Genomic DNA, 19,584 nt, shown 5'->3' on the forward strand with positions numbered 1-19,584 from the left:
AGGCTGGTGTCTATGGCTACAACTGTATGGCCCCTGTTTAAGGCAAAACAGCTAACATGGTCTCAGGACCCTATCTCTCCCTTTCTATCTTCCCTTGTCTTAGCCATGCTGGACCAGATTCATTCCCAGCATTGTGTCAGTACTGTGAGCACTGGCTACAAATAATGATAAATCTGGAATAATTCATCCCCACTTACCCTAATATACCCAAGACAGTACTGCCTCAAGCCCATGGGTTCTGTGCCAGGAATCCCACCAAAAATATTTAGTGGAAAATGCCTCTATATTTAATAATTGCACATAGTTTTCTTGTCATTTTAAATATTTACAAAATATGCATTGCATTAGGTATTATAAAACATATAAACACGTAAGAGATAAACTAAAACGAGATGCCACAGGAGGCAAAATCACTCTTATATTATGTCTTTATTATAGATATCTCACTTTTTCTCCTTTGTCTCCAACTGTTCCCGTGATGCCTCTCAGACCTTGAGGTCCCTGGAAAAGCAAGAGGGAGGGGGTGGCAAATGATTTCTGTCGAAGCACACACTTTTTTGCAGATGCTGATCCAGAAAAGGCATGTTACCATAATGAAAGAAGACATTAAGAGACGGCAACAGTATACACAGGCAAACACTTCCAATATCAAAAGAAAGGTCCAAGTAAAAGTCTAATGCTTAAAATCCTTTGGTAAAATTCTAAAGGCTTATATAACTCTATACAAATTGAGTGAACACAATAATTGATGGCTTAAAAAAGTAAATACAAGCAACTATGACAGTGTTGTTGACATCTTTTAACCCATGGGTAGAACCCACACTCTCATTGCCACCTCTTTTGAGGTCCATGAGGAGTAGCACTATTTTAACTTTTAAAATAATAGCTACCTACAAATCCATGCTGGCAAAGGAAGGCAGTGTATTATCAGAAATAGAGCTGGACTGCCCAACAACCACCTGTCACCGGTATTTATCACGCTATTTCTATGATAAGGAGTGTTCTCAACTCCAGCATGACATGGTAAGAAATCACAGACATAGAGGTGAATAAGCCTAAACATGAAAAAGCGGACTGGCTTTCGAGCACTCTTTCAGTATTGAAAAGTCTCTTCCATGTGCCACCTGCTCAAGGGTGAGTCTGGGTGCTCCCTGGGGTGGAGTTGTGAGTGCATGATCCATAGAAAGGAAGTTAGATACTTTTGACATTGCCAACTTCTCACATTGGCTTAAGGTAAAGGTGTTTTAGGTGGCCATCGTCTTCATCTTCACAGTCAGCAAAGATGGACAGTTCTAGAATCAGCCTTCATTTATCTAGCTCAGTCACAAACTCTCTGCACGTCAGTCAGAAAGTGTTCAAAATTCCCGAGTACAGTACGAACCAGGCTGGATTGGCACCTTAGGTTTTCCAATGAAATGTGGCTATATCAGATTCAGCGTTTTAACTTAATGTAACTTGTTTACTGACTCTGTGGGTAATTCCTGTACATAAAAAATTGATAAGTAGATGTGATTCAGGAATCACATGAATAAGCCCTTAAAATGATTATTCCTTATAAAAATACACCATAGAAATTTTTATAAATATATGTTGCTTTATAAGTGTGCTTTTATATCAAGAGGTAAAAATCTGTGAATTCACCCGAAAGATTTGAACATCCTCCTCCCAAACACCAGGAGGTGAGCAGATGATGACAGTAATTCCCAGTCGATCTGCTGAGCTACACAACATAACTCCATAATCTTTGAGAATGGATTTTTTTGAAAATATATAAACCCACACCTATTTTCATTAGATCCAAAAAGCAAAAGCAAACAAATAACACTATCTGGCACTATCTCCTAGGAAGTAAAAGTTCAGCTTCTTAATGCCTCCTTGCAAAGACTCAGAAAAAGCAAACATTCACTCTCCTACAAACGTCTCTTAAAGATCTCATGTGGCCCAGAAGAAGAAACCACTTCTTAGATGCTCATCACCATTTCCTTTAGCCTTAAACTCTAAAAAGCATGGATCTTTACAGCCCTTCTCGCTCCTTTAAAAGACCAGTTCTGGGGCCCCTCACGATGGCTCAGGAGTTAAGAGCACTCCTTCTTTTGCAGAGGTCCTAGGTCCAGTTCTCAGCTCTGACACATGGCAGCTCACAGCTGTCTATACCTCGAGTTCAAAGGCATCTTCTGACATCTATAGGCATTGTACGCACATGATGCAATACATACATGCAAAACACTCATACACATAAAATAAAGAAGTAAAATCTTTTTTACAAAAGAGTAGTCCTGAGGAGAAGATCAACGCAGAAGAAGGATCCCGAGTTGTCTTTTCCGACTCTTTGCTGGTAGCCTTTTACATCGGCTTTATTTTAGGAAGCTTCAAATGCTCAAGGAATCCTCAACACTTATTATTGCTGTAATTTAGGCTAGGACAAAGGCCAACAATTGCGCTTCCACATGGTACAAAATTAACATGAATTCCAACCTAGAAAACATCTTAAACTTGAAGTATGTTTATGTCCAGCCATTGTACGTCACAGTAGGTGTAGGACTGCAGTAAGAGGCATGGTTATGAACCACTAAGAGCATTCTAATGTGTGATGTGTGATTACTTTCTGGAATGAACTGCAGTAATCCCACGGGACTTAACCCACTTCGTGTTCAAGGCATACAAGACGTTACTTCTGTCATGCCAGAGCTCTGCTGAAATTAAAACATACTGTCCTGTTGGGCTCAACATTTGCTTTCAGGTTATGAAGTCTTGGAGGTTGTGTATGATTTTACATAGAACTTTTCTTCTAAAAATTTCTTGAAGGGACAATGTGGACTCTTTCTTATTGTGAAAAAGCAGTGGTTGTCTGGTACTGGCTGGCTGGAAGCACAGAGAATACCAAGTTCCTATGCTGTAAACCATTAATCCACACGCTAAAGAGAAGATAATACCGAGCCATTACAAAGATCTGCTTATCCTAGGTAAACATCTTTTAAAAAATACTTTACTGGGGGTCCTTGAGCTCCAACTTCTCCCAGTTCTCCCTGGTCACCTTCTTCACCCTAAAAAGCAGCAGAGAAAAAAATCACAGTAAATATTAACTAGCAAATGAATGCGCCAGGTCGCGCTCAGGGTGTGAAGTGTGTTTGACATCCTCTTGTTAAATTATATGGGTAGTCTGTGTCAATTGCATGGTATTCGAGCAATACAGATGGGCAGGCAGGGAGTCATTCAGGGAGCTACTGCTTAGAAGCTGTTCTTTTAAGGTTTTCTAAAGAGAGAGAGGAAGGCCAGGAGGGGAGAAAGAAGAGAGGGTATTTAGGTTGCAAGTGTTACTAGGAAAATATAATCACATCACGAAATCTTTTACTGTAAGATACTTTGTTGTAATTTCCATTTTGGCTTTTCTTATCATAAATTTATACATGAACAATGTTAATGCATCCAATCAATTTTTTCATAGATTATGCCCATGATATCAATAACAGAAAGTCCACTTTCACCAATAAGAATATTAGTATTCATTTATACTTCCTTTGAACCATTCCATAGTTCAATTTTTGTGCAAAAAAATTTATTAATAATTTAATTTTTGGTTAAAAATGCCTTTGCTGTGGTGATCAGACACTTGTTTCAGTATCATGCACTGACTAACAAATACTTTCTATATAGTGTGGAAATGTGAGATGGGGAGCTCTGATTTTACTAACAAATACTTTCTATGTAGTGTGGAAATGTGAGATGGGAGCTCTGATTTTACTAACAAATACTTTCTATCTAGTGTGGAAATGTGAGATGGGAGCTCTGATTTTACTAACAAATACTTTCTATATAGTGTGGAAATGTGAGATGGGGAGCTCTGATTTTACTGTTTACCTGCTGTGATGTCATTATTACCAAAACTTTTTTACTTACTGAATTTTTAATATGTTTTCATCTACGGAGGAAAGAATTTCTCTATATGTTTTACTTATAGATACTCTTCTTTTTCGTATTTGTCTAAATGTTTATTCTTTCAGATGAACTTGAGTCGTTGATCAGAAAGGGACAGATGGTGTTGTGGGTAAGATTGCTTGCTGTGCTGTCATGAGAACCTGAGTGTGCATCCAAAGAACCTACATGGAAAGGCTGCTTATGGCTTGCACATGTTCCTATAACCCAAGTGCTGTGGGGCAGGGCAGGGACAGGAGGGTCTTTGACGCTTGTGGCTGCTAGCTTGGCTCCAGGTTCACAGAGAGACTTTGTCTCAAGGGAATAAGTGGAGACTGATCAAACGAAACAACCAGTGTGCTTGACAGACCTCTATGTGTCTACACAGGTGTGCATGCCTATGCACACAACATACATGCACATACACATGCACACATCATACACACATGCACACACCACACACACAAACACACACACACACCTGCACACATCATACACGCATGCACACACCACACACACACGTGCACATACACATGCACACGCATGCACACAACACACGCACACACACATGCACACGTCACACACGCACACACACACATATGCATGCACACACACACACATGCACACATCATGCACACAGACACACATATGCACATGAATTTTAAAAACAGAATTGTCTGGGGTACCTTCACAAAAACACCGTTTATTTTGTATTAACGTATACTACTCTGCTTTATTCTTGAAGTCAGTGTATTTTACTCTACTTAGTAAAATCTTTTTTTCTGTTTTTATTTAATGAAGAAAGTTTTGTCATTTTCTTTATATTAGACTTGAATACTGCTGGTTTGTTCAAAGCCATCTGCATGTGGGTTTTTATTGTCATTGGGAACGTCTCTCATATTATCTAGTTGTTATTGGGACATTTTGTTATTTTGTAAACTCTGTCATACTTTAAAATGTTAGAATAGTCTATAAAGAAGTCTGCTTCCCAGGCTGTGGATATAGACCCATGACAGAGCACTGGTTGGGCACGCCACAGCCCTAAGTTCAAATCTCCGGCATCATTGAAGAAAGAGAGAAACTTCTGACGGCTGTCTCTTACAGGAAGGCAACTCTACGGATTGAGAAAATACTAAATATAACACTTTACATTTCAGTGTTAATAAGTATCTTTAATTGTGAGTTATTAATGAGGAAACCTTCTTATTTATATTACATATTAAAATTAATTCTGTCATTCAATTATGAATATACATATTTTATTAACTCATTTTTTTGCTTATAATTTTATATTATATTTTTATATATAATAGATTAATGGATACTACTTATATAAATATAATATAATTGTAAAATACTATAATTTCCTTAACTTATATATTATATTTACAGGGTTTTTTCACACACGCTAATAACCAACTATACCTAGAAAATTTAATAGAGTATTAATAGATAACATTTAGACATCAAGTGTAAAAAACAACTAGATTGTTTCAATGAATTACATTTAATTTTTGCATTTATTTATTTGGAGGGGAGGGGTCATGCACATACCATATGCATCTATGGAGGTCAGAAAACAACTTATGGGATTGGTTCTTTCCCATAACACATTATTCTGGAAATCAAACTAAGTTAGGTTTGACGGCAAGACCATTTACCCACTCACAAGAACCATCTCACGAGCCTTGGCACTTAATTTCCAAATGAATTATGAAATTTTTACTGCTTTAGTACCATAAATAAATTCAGGTTGTATTCTACTAGAACTTACGATTGACAGTGGAAAGAGGTAGTCCCAAGTTAAAAGCTACTGAAATTGGCTAGTTCATGGGAGTGGGTAATCTTTATGTGAGTACTATCAAGGGCTTATTTTTACTTTATGTGTATGAGTTTTTGCCTGGATGTATGTATATGTGAAGGCAGTGCCGGCAGAAGCCAGAATCCTCTTCAAGAGCAACAAGTGTTCTTAACTGCTGAGCCATCTCTCCAGCACCTCCCGAATATGATTAAATGGTACTTGCTTTTCCTCCAGAGCTATCACATCGCTGTACAAACAGCAGTGATTGATAGTCGACTGAAAGTTTTCTTATCAGCATATGGCATATTCCTCATAGATTTCCAATAAAACTTGAAGTAATATGTTTGAATTAAACATTTCTCCTGCAGATAAAAACGTAGTCACCCAATCAATAGTCACAAATTCTAAATGACAAGTTTAGGAGACCTTATTTATCATCATGTCCCTGGAGGAATTTAAAATGGATGCTGATTGAAGTGTAGATTGATGGTTCCAGGGCCACAATTTTATTATTAGGACTTCACTCGTATTCACAAAGCTTTTTAATCTTCGTTAGTTAACGTGCGGGATACATTGAAAGACAGACTGGAGCTGCGTGCCAACTGCAGACCTCCAGGCCCCTCTGCTCTTAGTTAAGGCTCAGTTCTTCCAGGGCTCGGTCATCAATGGCCTATTACCATCCCACCTTCCTAAGCCAATTTTGAAAGTCACTACTTAAAGTTTAGGTTTGCACAAAAATATCAGAGGAACTACAGGAATCTTCAACATCAAAGTGGACGTTTATCCAATTGCCTAACATGCAAAAAAAAAATAGTTTCTGTATAGCTAATTTGTAGGCACCAAAAATAGAAGTTTGATGGACATTAGGGAGAAATGCCCTGATCAACAGTTTTAAATACTGCGGGACAAGGTAGAGATGGTTCTCCAAAGGAAAGGGGCCCACAGCACAGGAGGAGGGGATAAAAATATTGGCATGAACGGAAGCCTACTGTCTGCTTTACACACGCCTCACAGAAAAAGAAAAAAATCTCTGGGTGTGATTTAACGTTCTTGCTTGCCCATTTTAGTGACTTAGCTAGTGTTCTGGTGTAATAGTATGTCATGTTCAATTTAGTCAGTCCCCTGTGACTGTTTTTGTTTTCTTCTGAACTCTAAGAACTTTGGACAAACAATGGCACATAGCGAGTAGCTGATAAATATTGGTTGATTTTTCAAAATGGGGAAATCTAAAATTCTGGGGAGGAACGGGCACACAGAGAAACAGGGCATTCACCTTTTCTATTTTATTCAGGTTTGACACCCAAAACCCAGCCGTTTCATTCCAGATCAATAAAAAGACCTTAGCAATTCACAGCCTTCATAATAAATGACTGAAAATAATGTGCAAACAATAATAGGGCACAGAAAATTGGCCTATTTATCCTGATTATACAAGTGAGGTTATTTAACAGACTGATTTGGGCTGAAGAGTTCAAGGATGTTAATACTCAAAGATATTTTACTCAAAAAATAAATTGCCTCTCCTGCTCATTACTACTGAATAAAAAGGTGAATATTTTACCATAACCTAGTAATTATATGGACAGACACAATCAACAAAATCTAGCAATCCTGCACTAATAATAGTGGTATGGTTTTGTAAAATATTATAAAATCTACTAAGAGAAAGAATCTACGCTATGCAGAAGTAAAATTATAGATGGAGAAATGGCAACCAAGTTGATTTGCTTCAAGTACTTTTCAGCTTTTTTTTTTTTTGGAAGGGTATATCAACCTCAGTGCAATATAGATTCCACATTCTTTTTTTGTTTGTTTGTTTGTTTGATTGGTTGGTTGGTTGGTTTTTTGAGACAGGGATTCTCTGTAGCTTTGGAGCCTATCCAGGAACTAGCTCTTGTTGACCAAGCTGGCTCAAAGTTAGAGATCTGCCTGCCTCTACCTCTGCCTCACGCCCCTCCACCCCCACCCCCAATGCTGGGATTAAAGGCATTCGCCACCACTGCCCAGCCAAGATTCCACATTTCTAACTGGATAATATTGCTGACTTCCAGCTACTTCAAGTCAAAGTTATAGTGAAAGGAGATGAGAAATAAACAGACAAATTAGTTCAGGTCTAGAGAAGTGGACTTCGAGGCCAATTATCTACTAAATCCCTTGTTTCTGACTTTCAAAGCACTGGTACAAACTGGTACAACTTTACAGCTATCATGAACTCTGGGGAAGTAAAACAACTAGTGGCATAGTGTCTGGCTGTCATCAGCTTTGATAAAAAAAAATCAAAATATGGCCTATTTGAAACAAAGAAAATGCAGTCAATATGGGGCAAATAGGCAAAGAAAATTGGCATTTTCTTTGTCATTTCAATAACTGAACAGTTTAGAAAACTGTAGTTAGAATACACAAGCATTTACTTTCCAAAGAAATAACACATCACACTTTACTATTCCTTAGAATTCCTTGTAGTGGATATTCACACTATCTCTTAATCACATTGGCCCACTAAATGCTCATTTCCCTTACCTTGTGTCCTTGTCGTCCCGGTTCACCAATTTCTCCTTTTGCCCCTTTATGACCCTAACAAACATAAAAAATAAAAAAAATAAAAACACAACTAAATGAAGCTGCATTGGGTTTGATGTCAAAAGCGGCCAGAAGGCTCCTAAAATTGTTCTGCCTCTCTAAATCTGTGTTAAAATACTATGAAAAAAGATTATGTCACAAAGCACAACACTGCCTTGGAAGCTTTAATAGCATCATGTACACCATGTGACTCATGTATATAATAGGCATCAGCTTTATTTATTCGTTTATCAGGAGGATAACACTCCTCTAGACTAACACCTGCTCTGCCAGTCAGTTCAGCAGCAAGGTGATGCTCAACTTGGCTTCCAGTTTCCCCAGCTTCCCCACCAAGGTTAGCTTTGAAAGTCTCCAGCACAAGAAACTTAACCCTTTCAGAAGCTGCCCAGCTCTCCCTTGCTCCCAGATAACCACATTGAAATCTCGTTTGCCTGCTCTATAGCCAGCTCCTTCCATGAGGTAGAGGAAGGGCTGGCGTGAGTGTAGGCGTCTCAGAGGCAGCATTACTTCCTTCCTCCCTGGGAAGTGTGAAAGAGAAGGGGCAAAGAGTGAAAACAAAAGCTGCACCGCAGCAGGGGATTGGGGGTCCCAGCTGTGCCAATCTCACATGGGCTGGGAACAGTAACACCCAGCAAACTGTGAGACGAAGTTCTCAAATTAGGTCTGCTGGAACTTCCACCTCTTGTAGTGATCATGTGTTTGCGCTTTTACAAATCAAGCTTGTCTGAAGATCAGAGTGCAGAGATAAGCCACTAGAGGCCAGGGAGTGGTGGCACACACCTTTACTCCCAGGACTCATGAGACAGAAGCAGATGAATCTTTGTGAGTTCAAGACCACCCTACACGAGACTGAATCAGTCTAAAAGAAACAGAGTTCACGCAAAGGTGATCTCGGCCCTTGGGCTTTAATCCCAGCACTAGGGAGGTGGAGACAGGAGTAATATGGCTGGGTGGAGAGAGGAATACAAGGCAGGAGGAAAGGGGGACTCATTGCAGACTGAGGTGCAATCTAGACAGTGTGAGGAGACAGTCATTGGACAGGATCGCCCTTTATGTCTGAGCAATGGTAGAGGTGAGAACTCTCTAGTGGCTGGCTGCTCTGTTCCTCTGATCTCTCAGCTTTCACCCCCTAACATCTGACTCTGAGATTTTATTATTAAGACCAATTAGAATTCCTTCTACAGCCTCTCTCTGGTGTTTTGGAAAAATAAGTCACCTCCCATATAAGTCTAACCCTTCCACAGCATTGCAATTGAGAGAATTCGCTAAACTGCAATTATAGAAAACCCTTTGGAAACCTGTGCCTATCAGCCCAGCGTCTTCCAATCATAGCAGAGCAAGAAGGGTCTGGAATTTCTCAAAATCACTTCAAATTCAGAGAATGGAGGGGAAAACAATTGTTTTCTTTTTTTTTTCAAAATAGACATTTTTAAGTATCATGATGGCAAAGTAAGAGAAAGAACCTTCAGGAAAATCTATTCTGCACAGGTCCCCCAATTATTTTTTTTACCATGACATTCTCAAATTCTCAACTACACAGTGTATATGCAGTCTCCCTCCACATCCATACCTCCATCTTCCCCTATAGAAGACAAACATCCAGTCCTGGATTTCATGTTCAAGTTTCCTGGCCCAGTGCATGCTGGGAGCATTTCCTCGCTAACTACAGACATTCTATAACTGAACACTTGCACCTCGGTAGGGGCACTAGTTAGATTTTCCAGGCTGAATTTGTGCCACAGACAGAAAGAGCAATGGCAGACTTGACTAATCTAACCAAGACCAGTGGTTAGATGTTGCCACTCTTTAAAGGAATGGAATTATTCTTACCCGCATGCCTGGGAGGCCTGGGTATCCAGAGCGACCTGGTGGGCAGGAATTGGGGCACTGACAAAGAGAGGGAGAGAGGTAAACTAGAGCACCTACTTTGTGAAAATGAGAAATATTTTTTCAAGGAGTCCAGCTACAGAGTCCCAAGGCAATCATAACCATTAAGCAACTCTGAATATCCCTTTCCTTTGTTTTTCTTTTAACTTTATAGAAAAGCATGGAGAATTCAACAGTCATCCTGCCACGTGCTCCTCTTCCACATGTTACATGTAAACATTTTATCGTATTTATTTCAGAGCTAATAAAAGAAGTGAAATTCTTTCGACAGTAGACTGTAGCAGGACCTTGTCTGGCCTCTTCCTTCTCCGCTGAAACAGCGCCATCCTGAGGTCACAGCCTTTCACCATAGACCAAACTCCATGAGTGTGGTTTGCCATTGTTGACTACTCATCTAGACATAAAACATCTCCCGAAACTGGAGTACTCCCATGGGAAATCACACCTCGGGCATAGAGCCAAAGGCGTGAACAGAAACAGTGACCCTTCTCCAGTGAAAACCCTTGTGTGAGAGAACACATGAGCAGCCAGTCCACACGGCTCTGCCATCCAGGTTAAAGGAGAACATGGAGGCCAAGCAAATTCCAGTCGGATCATTTGAAAGACAGCTCATCTGAAGACCACATGGTCTTTAAAACTATTACGTTGTTCACACGTATAAAACACCACGATTAAACTCATTGTTTTATATTAATAGATACTAATAAGAAAGAGTTACAAACCATATTGTAATTAAAGGAAAAAATCTTACCAATGGGTCTCCATCATGAAATCCAATTGTTCCCTAAAGTAAGTAAAATACAAAAATTGAGAATAAAACTGGATTATTTACTCTAAGTTATGAATGATAGAAATTTCAAAATCTATTTTGTAATATATAACAAGGGTGCAAAACTATAATAAGGGTATTGATTTTATGAAATACAAGGAAAAATAGAAGCATGTATGTTAATATTTGAAGATTTATTGATGGGTGATTCCTTCAAAGATCCCTAAACTATAGTTGCTTAACTCTTTGGGGAGATGAAATAACTGACAGTGTAGAAAGTGGGGAATTCTGGCACATGAATGAAAACATAGAGTATCACATACTTAAACTATTGTTTTGATTTCGACTTTGAAAAACTTAGCAAGAACTAATTCGCATGAAAATGCTTCTTCTCATGTCAACGTTTTAAGCTCTTAAGAAATCACAACTATCAAAAAGCTGTAAACAAATAAGACCTCTCTGGGAAAGCATCCTTTAGATTATTGTGGTTCCTCTATGTTTCTGGTTTTAAAATGAAACAGACTGAGTAGATTAAAATGAAAAAGAAAAGAGAAGAAAAACACAGTAGCCATTTTGGAAATGCAGAACAATGACTTAATAAATATTTCCATGTTTGCTTCTAGGACTTCTTCAGTTCCCGTTCAGATACGAAAGAAATTTAAGGTGGAAATTACTTACACTGGGTCCTGGGGGGCCAGGGGGGCCAGGTGGTCCTCTTTTCCCAGGGTCACCCTAGGCCATTTCAAAATAGAGACACAGTAGTTACACAAGATTCAGAATACAGTTCATAAAACCAAGGAGCCATGAGAGAAAGGCATTGCTAGAAAGTCAAGCAGAACTCAGGCAGGCGTGAGCCTACCACCAAAACCCGATTAGTTATCCAACACCAGGCAAACCTTACCATGGTAGAGAACAAAGCAAAGAAAGACACGAAAAAGGGGCACAGATTTTGAGTCAGCTATCTATAGGATTATCCCTCTACCTACTTGAAACATGGATCAGAAATCCCATGGATTGATCCAGTTGGTTTACAGAACAGAGTAGCTGGTATTGCTAGTGTCATTCAGATAATTAAAGCAAAAGAAAGCAGGGACCCAGCGCTAAATTGAGAGTGGAAGACCCATCTCTGCAACCTCTGGTCCGAGCTATCACTGAACTCTTGCAATGGACAGTGAAGCAAGGATAGCTAAATTAAAACAATTCATTCAGATGAAAGGGAGTTCAAATTACTCTGAATGCCCTATTTTTACTATTGGTACATCTTATTTCTTAATATTTTACATAAAAAGTCAAAAACATCATAATTATTTTAAATATGCAATCATAATTCATTCATTTGTAACATATATGTAAGTAACTTTGCATATAGGAAACACATGTATAGAGCAAGAAAGATACATGGCATTTGACTCCTCCCCTCAATGAGATTATAATTTCTTAGCTTCTCATATCAATTTTTAAGTGTTTATAGAATATCACACAAAACACTTTTTATCAACAATTTTCTCAGTCAATTTCAGTTTCTTTCTGTTCAATTAGAATTAAATCCTGGCTATAATTTAATGCTTCTAGTATGGTATTTATAGTGATAACTGAGTGATATTGTTTAATTTCATATGGATAATTTAACAGAAAAGACACTGGATCCCAATCCTAGATGAAAGTGTAATAATGGGATGATATCTTTAACTTGAAACTCAATTTGCTGCAGGTTAGGAAGAAATGCTTAACTGGAATAAAATTCACCTACAGTGTTGGGAATTTCAGGGGGAGATGCACAGTGACCCCACTGCCTGCAACAGTAGCACCTTCTTTCAAAGGATCAAATGTCAACCAAAAGGCACCATGGTACTTACACTAGGTCCTACACGGCCAAGTTCTCCAGGAAGTCCTGTGGTCCCAGGAGGACCCTGAAGTCAACAAATCAAAGGGACAATCTGATTTGTTATAGTGTTTACAGTCTACCGTAAATGATATGAAAACTGATAAAGAACCGACTTAGAATCACCCATCTTTTCTCATGCTGGCTTGCAGTGAGACAATAATTCATTTAACAAAACTGGTTAGAGTAGTAGGTATAGGGTTAGGTCAGGCTTTTAGAAATAGAGTATTTTCTAGAATGTGTAAAACTATAAACAATGAAATGATACTTACAGGGGGTCCTGGAATGCCACGGCCCTAAAAGATCAAAATAAAAATATTTATGGCTTGAGGTTTGAACATCGTATAAACATAGTCACCGACATGGCTCAATGCACAAGAAGCTGAAACTCTTACACTGTGTAAATAGACAAGCAATGCTCACTGGAAAACCCTGGACGGTGGAAGCAATATCACTCTACCTCAGACAAAGCCAGGAGTTTGTTTCCGTCCCTGAAGCCTTGCTTTGATTCTATGCTTACCAGTACTGTTTTGCTAAGGATTTTTAAAAGAAAATCAATAACGAAGCCTTCTATGCTCGCCCTCACTCACAGAAGAAGCTATGTGTGCTCGCCCTCACTCACAGAAGAAGCTATGTGTGCTCGCCCTCACTCACAGAAGAAGCTATGTGTGCTCGCCCTCACTCACAGAAGAAGCTATGTGTGCTCGCCCTCACTCACAGAAGAAGCTATGTGTGCTCGCCCTCACTCACAGAAGAAGCTATGTGTGCTCGCCCTCACTCACAGAGGCACATCACAACCAGATAGTCTAAAGATTTTCTTCATCTGTATAAGAAACCTGTATTTAAGACAACACAGCTTTATAGGTTGTAATAATGGTATTTACGCATTCCTATAAACAAGCTGTTGGCACAGAGAGACAAAGGAGTAACACCTTTTTTCAGTAATATGGACTGGCTCCATGGGTAAGAGAGCTATTGCTCTTACGGACGTCCTGAGCCCGGCCCAACATTAGGCAGCTCACATCCCCTTCAATTCCAAATCCAGGCAATCCAGTGCCTTCTGGTTTTGAAGAGACTTGCATGAGCAGAGTACACATAAACTCATGCAGGCTTATACACATGCACAAATAAAAATATTTTGAAAACAGATGTACCCCTTTTAACAAGTATGACTATATACTAACATTAATAGATAACTAACTTTAATAGATATTTAAATTAAATTGATAATACTTCTCATAATGGGATCTTTATGGAATATACTATTTGGTTTTAAAGATCATGACTTGACTCTCCCTTTCCTCTGTCCTTCATATCCCTTTATTCACGCCAGACTATTTCAGGCTGAAGCCACATCTTACTTATCCTCCCCTCGCAATTCCCAGTGCAGAGTCTTGTATACAACAAACTTCAGCAAGCCAGAAAACGGGTGCTACTGGAGGTGAGCATGCAGAGCATACCAAATCAGTCTTGGAAAGACAAACATCACTTTTTTTTAAAAGTTGTTGTATTGCCGGGCGGTGGTGACACACGCCTTTAATCCCAGCACTCGGGAGGCAGAGGCAGGCGGATCTCTATGAGTTCAAGGCCAGCTTGGTCTACAGAGCTAGTTCCAGGACAGGTTCCAAAGCCACAGAGAAACCCTGTCTCAAAAAACCAAAAAAAAAAAAAAAAAGTTGTTGTATTCTAGATTTTTATAGAGAATTATACAAATAATATTTATATGGTAATGCATTTATAATATAATAATATATTATTATATAATAGTTATATGTTTGCATACATGATGCAAAAATAAAACTATCACAGGGGACCAAGACAACCAATAAAAAAGAGAAAGGTTGATAAAAAGGAAGCAAAGAAAGGAAGTCAAATGGGGAGAGGACGCAGAATGATGAAAACAGCAAGAAAGGAGAACAGAGCCGAGTCCTCCTGCACGCGAAGAGATACCACTGTGCTTCTCTGGTGAAGAACACATCTGTTGAGCAACAGCTCATCTGCTGCGCTCTCATCAGATATACAGCTGTGAGGGGCGTGACGCATCGTGAGACTTAAACTAGACCACACTTGGTGCTAGCTCTGAGGCAGAAGCACCAGACGCAGCTAGGCATTGAGGTCACTGTGAGATTAAATCCAGCCTGGGCTACATACGAGAAAGACTCCTTCTGTCTCCAAAGAAAATCACATTGAGAAACCCCACCTGATAGGGACGCGTGCTTTATCCTATACCTTTGTCCTTTTCTGGCCGCAATAGTGTACTTACTATCCCGATGGCTCATAGGCCCTTTGTCGTGTGTATTATGTAGGAAACTGCGTTACATTTTTCTTCCCACTGGAGGAATTTTATCTAAATATAGGTTTTTAGTTTTGTTGCTTTCTCGCTACTAGTACTTACCGGAAAACCACGAGATCCAGGTACACCAGGTTCTCCCTAAAAAAAAATAAAAACAGTTTCACTGTTCTTCTCTCTTTGAAGCATGAATATGAATATAAGAAAACTGAATAGATACCGAAATCTTTAATCCAGCCTACTAGATGTTCAGCGTTTCAGTTGATTCGCAAACTTTCTCTTGAGGTGTTTTCATTGGCATCTGAGGACACTATATAATTAACACCAAGATGCTAACTTACTTTTTGTCCCCTTGGTCCAACAGAGCCAGGGGATCCATCAGGTCCCGTTAATCCCTAATGAAGCAAGAAAATGATGTTAGCACTATCGTAATAGCCTAGAAAAACCACTGGCCAGAATCTTTTTTTTATTTTACTAATTAACTGTAGGTTGGTTTGCACATGGATAACACAAGTATTTATCAAGTAACACTTTTGAACATATCCTTATTTAAAACCTTTGACATGGGATCTGATTTTGACTTCTCATTTTTTGAAAATTTTAAAATTTGGTAACTGCAGTGCCCACAAGTTCAATAACTTAGTGAAATCTCGAAATCTCTGCTTTGAGAAAATACAATGTCTTCAGTTTTCTCCAGTTGAGTCTGATGGGCTTCGACTTCGCCTCTTTGCTATGTTTATGTGTCTACTTTACTTCACTTACAAAATAAAAATATTGTATGTCTTCCTAGATGTGGGTCAATAATGTTTTGAAAGCGAATGCAATGTTTTCTTAGTATAAATTAAAGACAAATAATTTTATTATCACTTAGAGCCACCTTAAACCCTCCAGCCATCTTCTAGCAACAACTTATTGAAGAATATTAACTTTTAATTTAAAAAACTTGAAAGCATGCATTTTTCTTAGTAAAAACATGTAACAATGTATGTTATCTATTATGTATAGCTTAAGCCTAGTGTACATGTCTAGCGATCATATCCCATTCTAAGATCTATTAAATGTATTTTCTATCTTTTTCATATTAATAATTATTTAATCATCTTATTCAATATAAAAGTAGAGATGGAACCATGGTAATACTGCATGCAGGCCATATTTTCTACATTTGACACATGAATTACAGTTTTTACTATTTTTCTGTTTAATCCAGGTATTTTCAGATGCTGTCTATGTAATGTCATCTTGAAATTCTATTTTCATAAAGATAAAAATATGTGTGCATATATATATTTATGTATACATGCATATAAATATTTCATAAAGTCCATATCATCAATATTTGAAAAATATTCATTAAGGCCTCCTGAAACTACAGAAACCCTGTCTATACCGGATTGCCAAAATTCATGTCAAATATCAAATAATGCTTTTAGGCAATTTATAAAAAGCTTACGGTCTGTACTTTTTATTTTTATTTTTAATTATGTGCATGTGTGTGTCTGTGTGTCGGTATATCAATGCATGAGTCCCCAAAGATGCCAAAATAGAACAACAGATTTTCCTGAGCAAGAGGGACCAGTGATTGTGAGCTATCCAAAATAAACCCTGGGAAGCAAACTCTGGTCCTCTGCAGAATAAAGGAGTTTTAACTTCTGAGTCTACTATCTACTAACATTTTCACACTTTTTTTTTTCTTATCAAGTCCTCTAGCAATTCTATAAAGTGAACCAAAGAAATTAAAGAGGAAAAAATAGAAAATGTTAGTTACTGGAAATTTATTAAGAACAAAAATTATTAAACATATATAATTTTTAGGATGTCAGTTTTTATTTTCCCTAGCCAAATTCTAAGACTATGAGGTATATGAGCAACAACTATAATAGCATTAATTGCTGAATGCTAATAGGAATAAACTGTTTGCCTTCCCAGACTTAGCAAAGGCACCTCATGTCCAGGAGGGCTCTCTTGGTGTATTTCCTACACACATTTTAGAAACCTTGGGGTATATGTAGTGGATGCTCTAAGTCCCACTTCCTGTATCAGCTTCAAAGACAACTCCTGGTCAGTTTTCCTACACAGAGTCAACTTCTTCGTTTTGTGACTGGAATAATTGGAACAGCGGAGGATCGTAACTACTACGTGTGTAATATATTGAAACATAATCAAGGGAGTGTTAGATACCCTGAGGGCTGTTCCAAGTCACTCACATTTATAATACCTTTCATAGGATCTTTGCAATTATGTCTATTTGAACTAAGCTGAAAGCAGATTTGGTGTTGGGTGCTGCAGTGAAGTCTGTTAGGAAATAACTATGTAGAAAAGACTGAGCTTGCCAAGTGCACTGGTTCATGACTGTAATGTCAGCAGTCAGGAGTCTGAGGTGAGAAAGCTACTAGTTCAAAGCCAGGTGGGGCTACATTCAAGTTGTTTGGCTGCTATAAAGCAAGACCATGTCTCGGCAAAATAGGAAAGAGTGGAGAGAAGATGAGAAACAGGAAGGGAAAGAGAGAAAGGAAAGAGAAAAGAGAGAAGAGGAGACAAAAGGAAAAGGAGGAGAAAGAACTCCATACTTAACAGAGTCCTAGCACATTGCCCCTTGGCATCTAACACAGTCAATGCATGATGAATGAACACGTTAAATTTAGGTTCACATTTTGGGTAGAAGGGTCCTTCTATGTCCTCTTTGATTATTTGGCCCAACTCTGACCCTACCTACTGCTGCAGGTTTGTGCACATTGCTTAGCTATACAGTACTCCAATGCTATTCCTCATTCAGACAGGTCCCTACAAACAAACATCTGGGCATTAACCACAGCCTGACACTTCTTTGCCCCCTCAGATTTCTTCAATGAACACTGACCTTTCAGAATAATGTCTTAACCGACTACTCCTGCTGGGACACATATCTCAGGGATGTAGGCTATGCCCGTTCAAAGGGAAGAAAACATTTAGCATCATGCCTGTCTGGTATCACATAATTTAACCACATTCCTATGTGCGCCTGTCTCGTGTGGTTCCTGTAAGAATTAAATACTGTTTACAGAGCTTTCTGGGCACTCTGCAACAAACATCACTTGCCATAACCTCTCTATTGAGTATTATCCATAAGAATAACACAGCTGTCCTTTGGGTGTAAGGCTCTGGCTTCTCTATTCTATATAAATACAAAAGAAAAGAAGACCAGACGTCGATAGGTGGGAAGAGAGACTGGAAATACATGAACACACACAGCATGCACAATTTTCAAAATCCAATTTGCAATAAAACCCTCTAAATCTAATTTCAAAGAAATTACAGAGAAAAATCTCTCCAGTGGCAGGGGGAACTGCCTTTATATGGGTGTTTAGGCAGACAGAGCTCCATATAGAACAGGTTTGGAGTTGTGCTCTGAGCCTTTCGATCACCATTAGTCAGGGAATTCCTGTCCCCAGCATCCTGCCTCTTGCTTCCTTCCAGCACGCCAGCAGCTCAGCTACTGACAACAAAGTGTACTACTAGAAGCATAGCTGTAATGACAAACCTATCAAAATCCATTGCCCACGGGAAATGAAGTCCCTTTCTCAGATTTGGACAAACATCATCCAATAATCATTTCAGAATCATCACCAAAAATATGTGTAACTTTCACTGTGAAATAAAGAGTAGAAGACAAAGAGATTGGACATCAATATCCCTGATATCACTGTCAAAACAGTTCTTCCAAAGCTTTCTTACTGAGTGTTTTATTCCCCAGAGGCTAGGCAGAGGCGCCCATGCCCTCTGAGGGAGCATGTTCTCAAAAATGTCCTTTCTCAATGACTGTGAAAGGCTTTAATGTCAACTCAATGAGAGAGCAGTAAGAAAACTTAACAGATCCAGAAGTCCTGAGTGACCAAAAGAATGGTACTCAACTTCACACGGAAAAGCAAAAAACCCATGATAGCCAAAGCAAGCCTATAAAATAAAAGAATTTCTGGAGGCATCACAATCCCTGATGTCAAATTCTACTACAGAGCTACAGTGCTGAAAACAGCCTGATATTGGCATAAAAACAGACAGGAGGACCAATGGAACCAAATCAAAGACCTAGATATTAATCCACACACCTATGAACAGCTAATTTTTGACAAAAGAGCAAAAAATATCAAATGGAAAAAAGAAAGCATATTTAACAAATGGTTCTGGCATAACTGGATATCATGTAGAAGAATGGACATAAATCCATATCTATCACCATGCATAAAACTCAAGTCCAAATGGATCAAAGACCTCAACATAAAGCCAGCCACAGTGAACCTCATAGAAGAGAAAGTGGGGATTAAACTTGAACGCTTTGGCACAGGAGACCTCTTCCTCAATATAACCCCAGTAGCACAGACACTGAGAGAAACAATTAATAAATGGGACCTCTTGAAGCTGAAAAGCTTCTGTAAAGCAAAGGACACAGTAAACAAGACAAAACAACAGCCTGCAGAATGGGAAAA

General features: G+C 38.7%; 1 protein-coding gene across 1 annotated transcript in view; it reads right to left on the reverse strand.

The window, feature by feature from the left end:
* Col9a1 (collagen type IX alpha 1 chain) overlaps window positions 1–19,584 on the reverse strand; it is an 83,713-nt gene that overhangs the window by 41,132 nt on the left and 22,997 nt on the right. Inside the window, exons 11-20 of the mRNA XM_075978896.1 lie at window positions 15,463–15,516; window positions 15,227–15,262; window positions 13,104–13,127; window positions 12,806–12,859; window positions 11,628–11,681; window positions 10,932–10,964; window positions 10,124–10,180; window positions 8,234–8,287; window positions 2,991–3,044; window positions 448–501 (exon numbers count right to left, since the gene is read on the reverse strand). Coding sequence (XP_075835011.1) covers window positions 448–501; window positions 2,991–3,044; window positions 8,234–8,287; window positions 10,124–10,180; window positions 10,932–10,964; window positions 11,628–11,681; window positions 12,806–12,859; window positions 13,104–13,127; window positions 15,227–15,262; window positions 15,463–15,516 — 474 coding nt within the window. The remainder of the gene's footprint in view (window positions 1–447; window positions 502–2,990; window positions 3,045–8,233; window positions 8,288–10,123; window positions 10,181–10,931; window positions 10,965–11,627; window positions 11,682–12,805; window positions 12,860–13,103; window positions 13,128–15,226; window positions 15,263–15,462; window positions 15,517–19,584) is intronic.

The sequence above is a fragment of the Microtus pennsylvanicus genome, chromosome 7 (genome assembly GCF_037038515.1).
Source record: "Microtus pennsylvanicus isolate mMicPen1 chromosome 7, mMicPen1.hap1, whole genome shotgun sequence".
NCBI classification, from domain to species: domain Eukaryota; kingdom Metazoa; phylum Chordata; class Mammalia; order Rodentia; family Cricetidae; genus Microtus; species Microtus pennsylvanicus.